We start from the raw sequence: 14,610 nt of genomic DNA, 5'->3' as shown, positions 1-14,610 counted from the left end.
GCTTGTGCTAAAAAACGCTATCACAGTTTTATAAAAGGGGGGGGGGAGAGTTAGTTTTTAATTATGTACATTTTAATCGTAATCCACCATGAACTGTGGAATGTGCGGAATATAATTTTAAAAAACCCACAAAAACACCCCAAAAACAACTTCTGCATAAACTTAGAGGAGAAAGAAAGCTCCCCCATAAGTGGCGACAAACTGTTCTCTGGAGGCCACCATTTATTGCAAAAGGAGGAAAGCTTACTTTAAAATTATAGTCAGCCATTGTAAGGAAGAGATCCTACTTAACAGAGGATTAAATCTAGCAAACCATTTACAGTAGCAGCGCTTTAAAGAAAGGATCCCTCTTCAGAAGATACAGTAAACTACATGGTTGGAATTGGCCCTTTCACTCCAGAGACTATATAGTACACAAAACCTGCAACAGTGCATACAATGCTCAGTACAACCCTCAAAGATGCTAGGTGCTTAACCTTGCTGTCATCATCACAGCAGATTATGCATGCACCTGTTTTTGTAGTACATTGAACAGCGAGGACATCATTCTCACTCCAAGATAAATGCCACAGATCTGCTGCTTTAGTACTCTCTTCATGTAACCTCACTTGCCATCTGGCCTCCCTGAATCAGAATTCTAGGTTCTTGAAAGAAATATATAGGATGAGGAGTTGGCTATACAGGTTTGTTAGCCATGATGGGGACAGGTGCAGGCAAAGGCAACAAAAACTACAGTTTTTCTTTGTTGATTATGGTGGAAGAGGGATGTACACAAGTTTGCAGAATTTCAAATTGCTGGCTGGAAATACCAGAGAGACACTAGACTGTTTCTGTGCTCAACCAGCTCATTAAAGAAAACATCTCACCAAACTCCCAGTTAACCAGTATACACTTCTCCACTATTTCCTTTCCTAACTGACTAGGTGTACCAACAGGGCAAGACACTGTTCTCCCCAGAACCTTGTGAATAAGTATGCCACCTGGATACAGAAAGTTTTAAAAACTATAGAAGTACTTCCCTGCCCCCAGTTGACCTCTCCTTCACTCTGTCAAGCTGGTAAAGATTTCTGGAGAGAACACTGCATGTATGTTAATCTGAATTTGTCCAGTATTTTTAATATTTGATAAATTATTGTTTTTATTTACTTATTTTAATTGTTTCCTATAATTTTTTATAATGTATTTTGATAGACTGTATATCAAAAATAAATAAACTTGAAACTTGATTCTTATGCAACAGATTGTAATGTTACCAAAGAATCTGGCAGAGGAGGATGATGGGTTTTAGTTTCAGAAATCTTTAACAAATGAACAATGTGCAGGCTACATGAAGCAAGAGTAAATATGCAGAATTCAATAAGTAGACTCATTTTAGACTGTACCCTCTCTGCAATGCATCTTAACTATTCTTTCATGGACCCTTGGCCAACATTCCCAGTTGTTAAATGTACTTCTGCCCAGTATTCTTCCTGTTTTATATTGGTCTTTCCTCAGGATATGTCCCCAAAGCTTAGAAACATACTGTTCTATTATCTCTTCTGAAGAGATCACCTTCCCAGCTAACTTTTGTCTCATCTCTAACTTAGTTAGCCTCTTGAAGATTCTTTAAAAATAGTCTTCTCTCTGATTTCTGTTTTCTCAACAAATCTTTAGCTCTCTATCTAAGGTAGGCTGGTTTCTGTGCTGTCCGTAGTCTTGAGGCTCTTCTCACAGCTACCTTCAATGAAATAAGGACTGCCCAGAACCAAAGCAATTCAGAGCTTCTTGTTTCTCTTGGCTTCTCACTGGCTTTTGACTAATTGACCAATTCATTTTATTCTATTTAAAGAAACTTGGGTTCAATGACAATGTCCTTAACTGGTTCTCATATCTTGATAATAGTTCCTTTTCCAGTATCTTCACATCAATCTCTTTTGGTCATCTACTATAGCTCTTGAAGAAGTGCTCCTCACTCCTACCTTTTTCAATATCTTTCTAGAACAATTCCCTTTTTTAATTCAAGTCTAAAGCTGTAGTCTTGTATTTATGTAGATGAAATCCAGATCCTTTTCACTGTTGATCTCTCCTCCTGGAAATGTCTCCACCCTATATTTGCCCAGGGCCGGATTAATCAATAGGCCCAGTAGGCACGTGCCTAGGGCCCGAAACAGTGAGGGGGGCCCACTGAAGGAGTACGACTCACCTTGCCATCAATGGCAACGGGCCCCCCCTCCCGGAATCAACAGCAATGGGCCCCCCTCCCGTCATCAATGGCAACGGGCCCCCCCCTCCCGGCATCAATGGCAACGTGGCCGGATCTGTTACAGGAAGGTCCTGCGATGACTGCGTCTGCCGGTCCATCCCCCTTCGACATCACTCACTTGCTCCGGAAGAAGTGACGTCGGAGGGGGATGGACCGGCAGACGCAGTCATCGCGGGATGTTCCTGTAACAGATCCGGCCGCGTTGCCGTTGATGCCGGGAGTGGAGGCCCGTTGCCGCTGATACCAGGAGGGGGGGGGATCCATTACCGTTGCCGCGGGAGGGGGGGGCCTTGCCATCAGTTGTTATAATGCTGCTTTCGGGCAAAGGAGCTCAGAGGGCAGAGCCGGCAGCTGCAATGTTTGGAGGGAGAGAAAGGAGCATGGAAGGGTGGTGGAGGAAGAGAAAGGAGGCAGGGTGGTATGGAAGAGTTGTGAGAAGGATGGTATGGAAGGGTGGTGGAGGAAGAGAAAGGGGGCAGGGTGGTATGGAACGGTTGTGAGAAGGATGGTATGGAAGGGTGGTGGAGGAAGAGAAAGGGGGCGTGGTGGTATGGAAGGGTGGTGGAGGAAAGGGGCGGGGTGGTATGGAAGGGTGGTGGAGGGAGAGAAAGGGGGCTGATGCTGATGGAATTGTGTGCAGAGAATGGGAAGGATATTGGATGGAATTGGGTTGGAAGGAACGAAAGGGGGCTGATGCTGATGGAAGTGAGGGGAAGGGAGAGGAGAGAGTGATATGCTAGACTGTGGGAAAGAGAAGGGAAGAAGAGAGGAGAGAGATGCCAGACTTTTGGAGGAGAGAATGGAAGAAAATGGATGCCAGACCAATGAGGGTGAAGGGAAAGATGGAAGGGGGAGACATACAGTTTCTGGAAGCGGCACAGAAGGACAGAAGATGAAAGGAAGAGAGTGACAAGAAGATGAGGAGAGCAGAAACCAGACAAGACAAAGGTAGAAAAAAAATGTCTATTTATTTATTTTTTTTGCTTTAGGGGACATGCATCGCTGTTTCTGTGGTGTTGCATTGTATGCAGAGTCCAGCTTCTTGGTGGTTTTATTTAACCTTTGTCTAAGTATTTCTATTTTAGCCCCCTTTTATAAAACTGTAGAGCATTTTTTTAGCACGTGCCGTGGCTAAAAACCATACTACAGTTTTGTAAAAGGGGGAGAGGTTAGTTTGTGATTACATATTCCATACTAGGTGAAGGTGTTTTCTATGATCTGTTTGCATGAAAGACATGGTTTTTTGTTAGCGTTGACTAGCCTTGTTTGGTAAAATGCATCAGGCATGGTTCTTGGGAGCACCTTGAATTAACCTGATTTGAATCTCCTTATTTTCTGCCAATCTTCTTTTGTTTCATGTTGGATTCTTTGGTGGACTGCTTGCCTTGTTGTTTCATTGCAAGTTAACATACATGGAGTGGAACGTACTAGAGGAGTTATTGATTTGGTTGTTTATACATACATATGAGTTACAGTTGGTTGATGTAGAGTGAAGTAGTTGAGAGGCATTGTAAACTTGGCTATTAATATAGACATATTTCGGATAGTATTACTGCTTTACAAATATTTGAACACTTTTATATATGCATGGAAAGGGTTCAGAGTTAAAGTCCTGGGTAAGTAGGTGGGAAGGGAAGAAAGGGGGATTTGTTCAGAGATTTTGGGGGTTGCATAGAAGAAAAACTGTGCAATGGTATGCTAATCTTTGTTTGTTTTGAATTAAAAATAAAAAAAAGAAATACAAGTGGAAATAAAGAAGTAAATAAGAAAACAGATAAATGGGGACAGGACATGGGCAGGGAATAGGCAGGGTAGGGGCGGGGCATGGGCAGGGAGGCCCAGTGTACTCGTGTGCCTAAGGGCCCTCGAAGAATTAATTCTGCCCTGTATTTGCCTTCATGCAGTAGGGAAATAGCTGATGGACCATTATTTTTTCCTTAATGTCACCAGATGTGAAGCTGTTTATTTTCCTGGTCTCTCTTTGATCCCAGGCACTCCTTTACCCTTGCAAGAATCTGTTTAAACTCAGGAGGTGTTTTCAATTCATCCTTTCCCTTCAAACTCAGACAGGCAATGTTGTGAGATCTTCATTGTTTTGCCCTTCATTGAATCAGTCGATTAGTCCTTTTTCTCTCTATCAACTTAGTCTGGATTCCTGGCTTTCCTTTTTCTTCTCTCAGGCACCTCCATCTTATTCAGTCCACTGCAGTTAAACATCTCCTAGAGAGCCTACTGTTTTGCCAGCATCTCTCCTCCCTCTTTCCTAATATCTCTGACTCAGATTCAAGATCCTTACTCTTATTCACAAAGCCTCTCATTCAGATACACAACTTATTTTATTTAAATCCTATGTTTCTTTGCTTTCTCTCTGTTCATCCCATGTGTCTCTACTTGCTTTTCCACCATGCTCCAAACTCCTGAGGCTCTGCCTTTTCTTATCCGAGTCCTTCTCTCTGGAATTCCTTGCCCCTTTACATCTGCCAAAAACTCTCGTTTTCCAAATTTAAAAAAGACTATTAAGACTTGTCTCTTTTTAAGTGGCTTCCAGAGCTGTTTTTTTTTTTTTTTAATAATTCTTATCTCGTCTTATCTTTGGCTAGCTGATTGTTTTATTTGTGCTTTTGGGGTTTTTTTAACACTGTAAACCACCCTAATGTGCATTCTGGCCAAACTGCTGTACAACAAATATTTTTGAAAATAAATAAATATTGAACACCCACTTGGCACAACGGAATGTTATGTGATATAATCTTGTATATAAATAATAAAATAACAAAACAAAACTGGGCTTTACACTAGTTTGTATCTAACAATATTTCAGGGACATTCTAGAAACATTTGAAAATCTCATCAATGACAAACAAAAAAAGATGATAGGGGAGATAAATGGAAATTACCCTTCAGCAGGATCTAAAGCCAAAGCCCGTGGGCTGTCAAGATCCTTCCACACAAGAACCTGACGGTGCTGCCCATCCAGTTTAGATACTTCAATGCGATTTGTTCCTGTATCAGCCCAGTAAAGGTTCTTCCCGAGCCAGTCCACTGCCATACCTTCTGGGTAATCTAAGCCAAATTGAACTACATGCTCCAGAGAACTCCCATTCATAAATGCTCTGCTGATAGTCTGCAGGAACAAAGACACAAGAGACAATTGAGAAAGCACATTGCTTTAAGTTAAGGATTTATGTTTGGGTGTATTCTATTTTTTTTTTCATTCTAGAAAGTAAAACATAACAAAACACTCATAGCCAGGCCAGAAAAAAAATGAATACATAAAAAGCATACACACAAGACAGAATTATCCTAGACCAGGGGTGGGCAACTCCGGTCCTCGAGGGCCGGAATCCAGTTGGGTTTTCAGGATTTCCCCAATGAATATGCATGACATTTATTTGCATGCACTGCTTTCAAAGCATATTCATTGGGGAAATCTTGAAAACCCGACTGGATTCCGACCATCGAGGACTGGAGTTGCCCACCCTGTCCTAGACACGTCAGTCATCCACCAATTTACTATTTCTCTCTCAACAGCACTTGAACAGCAACCTAGCTGTTAGAGTACTAGGTTAAAAAGGGAAGCCCAGTTCAAATCCCACTGCCGCTTCTTGTGACCTTCAGCAAGTTTCAAGTTTATTAAAAAAAATTTTATACCGCTTATTCCAATTTCTAGGCGGTATACAGCAATAATAAAAAAGATATCTTTAAAAGAAACAAGACAAATTAGAGTTAAAATATTATACAAACCAATGTTGGATTAGTAGACATTTACAAAACCCGTATACTAACTGCACACAATTGGGGAAAAAGGACTGAACTACAATATTTGAAGTCACCTAACTCTCCATTGCATGTAAACTCTCCAGGTACAGGGAAAATATCAGGGATACCTGAATGTAACACACCTTGAGGTAACACTGAAAAGGTGCAAGTTAAATCTAAACAAAGATCTTTTTTATTCCCTTTTGTATTTTGTCTAGGCCTAAAAGCATTTCATTTTCAGGCACTGTACCTCTGGTTTGATTCAGAATGCAAGATCATCAAAGCAAAAGGGATGTGGCGAAAGAAAAAAAAAATGAGCTTGTTAGAGTACAAATTAGTATCTTGTCATAATAATAATAAAAAAAGATTTCAAAGAATGAAGACTCCTGTGATACTAATCGCTAAGGGGGAAATTGTATAAGAGGTGCCTAACTTACTACTACTACTATTTAACATTTCTATGAATTCCTATGAGCGTTGAAGCATTTAATTCCCTGGGCCACAGTAGAAACCTCTATTGTAGCTTAGTAAATTGGCTTAATTGTGAGCTTCAACAAGCTCATAACTGAAAAAAACAAAAATTAATTGGGCGATAGGTTCCTTTCTTCTTAAGCAAAATTTTACAAAAGATTGTTAACGCCAAAGTAGGCATGTTTAGGGGTAAACAAGGACTTAGGAACCACTAGACATGATTCTTTAAATGACTTAGGCACCTATAATATAGCCTACATAACAGGCGCCTAAGTTTTAAGTTAGGTGTGGTTCTTTAATAGGTGCCTAAGTGTGACTGACAAAAGATAAGCGGCTATCTTTTAAGACACCATTTATAGAATTGCTGATACAGGGTACATGGTTTATGAAAGATGAGTGTTAGTTCTACCCAGAGACCTTACTTGTAACATAGTAACATAGTAGATGACGGCAGATAAAGACCCAAATGGTCCATCCAGTCTGCCCAACCTGATTCACTTGCTCATCAAATCAACTCTATGGTTCTTACCTTCAGACTGATGTCTGTCCAGTAAATCCGATTGTCTGACATGTCAAAGTCTAAAGCAGATGCTTCTTTTACCCCCGTTAGTGGAATTGCCACATTGTTGTTGTTGGTTTCTAGGGAGATGCGCCGGATATCCGCTCTCCGAGAAAAAAGGAGGAATGCTTCTGGGACGATGCAGGTCTTCATGTCACTAATGAGTTCCAAGCCAATGGGACAGGCACAACGGGGACCTTGGGGTTTGTACAGGCACAAGTGGCTACATCCCCCATTGTTATCTGCACAGGGGTTTGTACCTACAATTTCAAAAAGACAGTTATAAATGCAAGAATGTTTACAATATTAATTTTTTTAAGAAAGCAGCAGTGTCAGGATAGGGGTTTCATAACTGGAGAGGATGACACTTGGACCATACAGATCGCAATAAACTGGATAAATCATTCACGGAAATGAGATCATGATACCTGCAGCATAATCAAATGGTAAGGAAAGATGATACGTAAGAAAATATGACAAAAAATTCTTTAGGGCAAGGTGTGACAAACTTCAGGTGCCAGGTCACCATGGCTTTACAAATTGCATCCTAGCACACAGGATTTTGTGCTCTTGAATTTGGTATTTTCTATTCTATATAACATTTATAGCTTGCTCTAATAGCCAATCAGACTCCAGGTGGATAACAATATTTTTAAAAGATACACTGAGAAGGTCGCTGCTAACCTTTTCATAAACTGACCTCACAACAACCTAATTGCTGTATATAATATAGGTTTATTAGCAATAGACAAAAGTCAGCTTACATGTAAGCAAAGCACAACCAATGGATAACATACATAGTGGCCATTATTGTTATGAATCCATCCTAAAGTATAAGGCAACCGGTATGCTATTTATATACTTTAGTAGCCTAGAGTATCACCTAGTTACAGATTACATACTCACTTTCTATTGGTTTGATACATATATCTACCTACTGATTGTATAGTCTGCATATTTATCTCGGAGCCATATTGAAGCATGATGTCACCTAGTGTCAAATCTGACTCTTGTCTATTTTCCTTGACAATGCATTCTTAATACTAAGTTCAATAATTTTTGAGAGTAGGCCCCCTCCTTCCTGAGTTTCATTGTCCTTCGTTAGTAATTCAGATAATTTTTGGCAGGACATTTTATTTTGGTTTGTCATCTTCTTGGACAGTCCTGAAATATCCAAGGCTGTGACAGTCAGCAAATATCTTCTAGCTACTGGGCCAAAGTTGAACCTTTTACATAGCATTCTTATTTCTTGCTGACAGGGAGAGATATGATTGTTCAGAAGTTTGAATTCAAAAGCACAATGTCTCTCTTAAAAATATAACTTTTGGGATCTTCACCTTCATTCTCATGACGGTTTTATTCCCTATATTCTTCCTCAACACCTAGGTGGATAAAAATATTTAAAAATACATCAAAGTTCTCAGCAAATTTACAACAAATCAATTAAAATAATGAGTTTTTAAAAATTTTCAAAAGACATAATATGAAGAACCTTTCCTTAATTCAGCAGGAAGATCATTCCAAAGTTGGTTCCTTCATATTCAAAAGATTTACTCATCAATAAGTATCTCGCCAGTAGACCGTACTATTTTTTTTTTACCCATAAAACCTTCTGGATTGCCAAAACAAACCAACTTGGTCTTCTGTTTATTCAGTCTTAAAAAATTAATAGCTGTCCAATTATCAACTAATGTTGAATTCTGAAGTCTAAAAGCCTCCTCAAAATTTTCTAAAGCTGGATTTAAAATAAAAATATCATCTGTATAAGATATTCCTAAACTAGTTAGCCATTCCCCCAAAGGGCTCATATACAAGTTAAAAAGTAAGGGCAAAATTGATAAGCCCTGTAGAACCCCACAATCTGCCAACCAAAAATCAGAATTTGAATTAGCTCTGGATAACTTTTTCTGGTTGCTTGAGAGTGCTATATTAGAAACCTTGTCTAACCTAGATCTCAATTCCCCCTCTCCCTCCCGAAGCACCAGCGTGACAGCAGTCCTGAGCCGCAAGCCCCCCTCCCTACCTCTAGTCCCGAAGCAGCAGAAGCAGGCAGCGGTCCTGAACTATAAACCCCTTTCCCTCCCTCTCCTGAAGTGGCAGCCAGTCACAGCAGGAGGCAGCACTCAAAACAGGTTGCTCATGGCCAGCCCCGCAGGGTCTTTTCCTCAGATGCATTTGCAGCTTTTTAGTCAAGAAATAATTTTTTTTTTTTAAAACCACAAACAATGCAACACCTTGCCACCCACTCCCACAGCATTCAAAACAGGGCTTCCTCATCTATCTACACCAAACCCAAATTTGAGCCACATTTTTTGACTACTCTTGTGATCTCAAATCTCATGAAATTTGAACCAGCACAACCAGCTTAGGAAAAGGGGCAAGTGCTTCATGCTTCTATAGTAGTCTGTGCTGTATTACAAATCTGATACAGTATTTTTAAACTGTCGAACAAAACAAGGGAGAAAAAGCTAAGAGCTGGAAAGGAAGAGAGAATAAGGGGAAAGAAATTTGCTAGTAAAAAGTGTGCAATCAGAAAATAGAGTAGGGTAATCAGCCTAGTTATTAAAGCACCAGGGTTCATATTAGAGAATGACATGGTGAAATGAAAAGTTGAAAGGGGACAGATTCAAAACGAATGCTAGGAAGTTCTTCTTTACCCAACGAGTGGTGGACTACTGGAATGCGCTTCCAGAGGGCGTAATAGGGCAGAGTACAGTACTGGGGTTTAAGAAAGGATTGGACAATTTCCTGCTGGAAAAGGGGATAGAAGGGTATAAATAGAGGATTACTGCACAGGTCCTGGACCTGTTGTGCCGCCGCGTGAGCGGACTTCTGGGCATGATGGACCTCAGGTCTGACCCAGGAGAGGCATTGCTTATGTTCTTATGTGACAAAATTCATCACCGTTCCCGTCCCCGCGGATAACCGCAGGAAACCATCTTCATGTCATTCTTTAAAGAGAGAGGGAAGAATCAGAGTATGAATGGCCACAACCACTGACCCACAAGCTTTGCTTTGAAGAATGCTGGTGTAGAAGGACTGAGGTTGAAATAGACATTAGAAAATGACATGGGATTATTTTCCGTAGTTATCTGCGGGGACGGGAACGGTGATGAATTTTGTCACCGTGTCATTCTCTAGTTCATATCCTGGCAATGCTCTTTGTGATATTAGACAAATCATTCAACCTCTCTTGGCTCAAGTATAAACTTAGAGGCCTATTTAATAAAGCAGTTAAGTTCTGTACTTAACATTTGTTAATTCAATTTTGGAGTAGAGAGGACTAGCCTTGTGGTTAAAATAGTAAGCTGAGAACCAGAAAAACCAGAGTTCAATTCCCAAAGACACTCCTCGACAACTTGTGATCTTGTGCAAGTCAATTCATCCTTCATTGCCAAAGGTACAAATTTTTATAAGAAAAATGGAGAAACCCCCCAAAAATCAGTTGAAAAGCCTACGGTGGGAATGACCAAAGCAGATGAACCAGGATGAATATAAACAAAGCCTTTTATTGAAAGCATTCAGGGGAAGATTCTCCAATGTTCTTGGTAAAATCCAACGGGCAGCTATCACGGTTGCTATTGTAACAATTTCAAAAAGACAAAGTCATACTCTATTCACTCTGCAACTTTCAGGTATACAAAAACTTGTGCGTGACCAGAAACACCACCTTTTATCCTCTGACCCAAAAAGAAAAAAAAAAAAAGTGGATCCCACTGCCTACAAATGCAAAGGCCGGCAGCTCTGGAAATATGAATTAAGCCAATCTATACTAACAATGTATAATTAGAAAAGTCTGAGTTGTAGCTTCAGAGACTTAAAGATGTTCCTTTTACGCAAGCTAAATTAATCTTTACTCAGAACTCACTGCCAAAGGTTTTAGGTGCTTGGCCAAAAGCCTCTATTTTTAACTACTACCAGGTTAACAGTTGTACTCACCAATGATCTGATGCACATTTGTAGCTTTCAGACCCATCAAATCTGGAAGCTGGTCTAAGATGACCTCCCGTTCAGCGGTGCGCTTGTGCACACGCTCAATGCTACGCCTCTGCCAGTCAGTCCAGTAAATAAAATCTCCTAGCAAAGTGAATCCAAAGATATGAGGCAACAAATCTTCTACCAATACTTTCCTCCCAGTTCCATTTATCATCATGACCTGTAAGCAAAAAGAGATGATTTATTCCTCATAGTGGACTTATTTTTTGCCTAAACATACATACAAAATAGGTAAGACGTGTCGACTATAAAGATTTAAGAATTATTGAAAAATTTTGCTTGGTAAGGGGGGGAACACTGCTTCTAATTCCTTTTAGTCTAATAGCTCAGGGGTGGGCAAACTACAGTCCATATGCCAAAATCAGCATGCCAATGAATTTTTTTCTAGTCTGCAGACTAATGCTATTTGTTAACTGATACTATTGTACAGTAACATGCGTTAATCTAGCTCTAACTCTTTGACCTCAAGTCTTCTCACTGCAGTTATGGTTTTCAATATGGCCGTTGATCCATAAGGGCTGCCACATTCCTATTCCAGCTCAATCAATCAAAAATCAGGGATAAAATCTAAATGCTATACAGGCTGAGGTACTTTAGTCCTAATTTTACATCCTATATCCTCCTCCTTTATTGAGACTGACCAATTGCAGCAATAGTCCTTAACCAAGAGACAATCAGGACTGTGGTATAATTCACCAGTACCTTAAATTTTTTGATCTGATCTAAAGCAGGGGTGTCCAACCATGTGGCCCCGTGAAGTATTTTGTGCAGCCCCGGTCGAGAGCGATGCAGTGTTTTCCTCTGCTGTCCCCGGGTGTTTACCGTCTTGCCTGCTCCCTCCTCTGTCTTGCTGCAGCGTTTGTGCGGCCCCAGAAACATTTTTTTTCGGCCAATGTGGCCCAGGGAAGCCAAAAAGTTGGACACCCCTGATCTAAAGTCTTAACAGTAGGAGCCAGAGCTGCACAATAGAAAAGCAGAGGATTTGGAGCTGAAGGTTTAATGTACCAACTCCACAGCCCTGACAATTCTCTCTGGAGCCAGTAATCATGGGCTTCCTTCCTCACTGTGATGGCTGTATTCGTAAATGCTGCCTGCACAGCATTCCAGATCTGGCTGAACTCAAGTTCCCTTAGGGCAGCACACTGACACTGTTGCTAAATCACAAATCTCAAAACAATTTTCACACGAGAGGGATTTAGCAAATGACGTGCTCTTCTAATGTATAAATGCCAGACTGCATGTTAAAATATAACCAGCAGATTTTCCAACTCCAGAGATCATGAATTTACAGTATACCATCTTTCTGGGAAAAATGCAGATGTTTTTCATAGTTTGTTTCTACTTAAACACCACTATAATAATGAACAACTTCTATACAAAGAAACCCAGTAGAAAAAAAGAACAGCTTTGAATGTGTTGGAGTGAGAGAGCACGTTTCTGGTCAAAAACACATTATGCAAGCATCCTAGAAGTATTGCTAAGCAAAGACCTGGGGTTAAGTGCATGTTATTTGAGCCCAAGGGGTCTTTCCTCCCCCACCACCCCAAGATTCTGAGAATCAACCTATATCAATCATATACAGCTCTCCTTTGTGCTATTAACCCCCCTCCCCCAACTCCCAAAAAAGATCCCGCAAAGCAGTGGCGTACCTAGGGTATGTGGAATCCGGGGCCAATCATTTTTTGACACCCCCCCATGTAAAAAAAATATTTTTTGTAATGACCATGAAACGGAATAAATGGTCAGAATAGAAACAGGCAGTGAAAATTTTTTTTTATTGAACCTCATATATTACATTACATTACAAGCAGCGCTGTTACAAACATATTCTGAAGGTCAATGCTAAGGTTAACAAAGTTTCCTTCCTTGGACCACAAACCACTGGAAGAGATCCCAAAACAACTACCCAGGAACAACACCCAAAGACCCACTCAGTGTGTGAACCAGTTGAGTGGAGTGGACTAACTGGGGGGTGGAAATGGGCCCGAAGTTTGCTCAACAGAATTTCCCAGACCACCTCTTCCTCTCAACACATTGACACGCTGCCACCACCACTAGGAACACCTCACCGGGTCGGCCAGCAATGCTTATAAACTTTATAAAACACATTATTATATTTTCTTATAAAGCACATATTTTAACTGAACTCTCTGACATCCTCAGCCTTTCCATTCACAAAAATAGAAGGAAGAAAAGTTCCCATATCCTGCTGTCTCATGTCCCCGGCCTATACTATATTTTTCTTCTGCAGACCCTTCAAAAGTCTGACCAAATCCTCGTTTCACTTGCATTATAAAGTACTGAAGATGCCATCTCTCCCCAATCCCAGGTCCTAAAGTCTACAACAGTATCACAAACTAGTGCTGCCAGATTCAGGAAAAAAATTTTGAATTCAGCCTATTGAATTGGTTTATCGATTCGATTTTCCTGCCCAAATTGGGTGTTTTTTTCAAACATCCTGGTGGGTTTATTTTATAGCTTTTTCACCCCCCTTTGGCTTCTCCTAACCACACTGGTGCTGTGGTGTAAATAAAATAAAGAAAAAAAAAGGACTTTTCCTCTCTCTGTTAAATCCTAGCTCAAGTTTGCGGTCTAACACCAGCTCTGTCAGGATACACATTTCAAATCTGACATATTGTAATCACAAAACAGAAAATAAAATTAGTTTTTCTACCTTTTGTTGTCTGGTTATTTTTCAAATCTTGTTGGTCCAAGGCTCTGGTTGTCTTCTGATAACTTGCTTGCCAGGGTCTCCTTCTTCTTTCTCCTTGCTAACCATCCATCTTTCATCTCTGTACTCCCCTTCCATTTCCCTTCCCTCCCCCGGATGTCTGGCATCTTTCCTTTTTTTCGTCTCCCTCCACAGATCCACCTTTTCTTAAATACCCTTTCATCCAGCATCTCTCCCTACCTTCCCCACCACCCCAGGGTCCACCATCTCTCCCTTTCTTTACCCAACTATCTCTATTCCCCCCCTCCACAACATCCCTTGTGTCCAACTTCTCTCCCTTTCTGTTCCTACCCTCCCTAAAACCCATGGTCCATCATCTCTCTCCCTCTCCTCTAGTTTCATACCCATTATTTCTTCCCACCCAAAGTCTGGCATATGCATGTCTCTTTGAACCCCTCCCCCTTCCCTCCTTGTACTTCTACACCAGGGCCCCCCTCCCCTGAAGGCCTGTCCCCCCCTTAAAGGTCTGCATCCCACCCCTGAAGGCATCTCCCCCCCCTTTAAGGCCTGCACCCCCCGAATGCCTGTCCCCCTCCTTGAAGACCTGCCTGCCTGTTCCCCTTGAAGGCCTGCACTCCCCTGAAGGCCTGTCCCTCCCCTGAAGGCATGTCCCTCTGAAGGCCTGTCTCCCCTCCTCCAAGGCCTGCCTGCCCGCCCCACCCTGAAGGCCTGCTGCCCCCCCCTTAAAGGTCTGCATCCCACCCCTGAAGGCCTGTCCCCCCTTTGAAGAGTGCACCCCCCCAAAGGCCTGCCTGTTCCCCTTGAAGGCCTGTCCTCCCTTGAAGGCATGTCCCCCTGAAGGCCTGTCTCCCCCCCCAAGGCCTGCCTGCCCACCCCACCCTGAAGGCCTGC

At 41.4% G+C, this 14,610-nt stretch overlaps 1 protein-coding gene across 2 annotated transcripts in view; it reads right to left on the bottom strand.

Annotated features, from left to right (window-relative positions):
- LRP6 (LDL receptor related protein 6) overlaps window positions 1-14,610 on the bottom strand; it is a 244,652-nt gene that overhangs the window by 67,699 nt on the left and 162,343 nt on the right. For both annotated transcript variants that reach the window (XM_033951962.1, XM_033951963.1), the window contains exons 8-10: window positions 10,971-11,187; window positions 7,002-7,291; window positions 5,140-5,366 (exon numbers count right to left, since the gene is read on the bottom strand). In XM_033951962.1, the coding sequence (XP_033807853.1) occupies window positions 5,140-5,366; window positions 7,002-7,291; window positions 10,971-11,187 (734 nt within the window). The remainder of the gene's footprint in view (window positions 1-5,139; window positions 5,367-7,001; window positions 7,292-10,970; window positions 11,188-14,610) is intronic.

The sequence above is a fragment of the Geotrypetes seraphini genome, chromosome 7, assembly GCF_902459505.1.
Source record: "Geotrypetes seraphini chromosome 7, aGeoSer1.1, whole genome shotgun sequence".
Lineage (NCBI taxonomy): Eukaryota > Metazoa > Chordata > Amphibia > Gymnophiona > Dermophiidae > Geotrypetes > Geotrypetes seraphini.
Note: the sequence above shows the minus strand (reverse complement) of the source record. Positions and strands in the feature narration are given on the sequence as shown.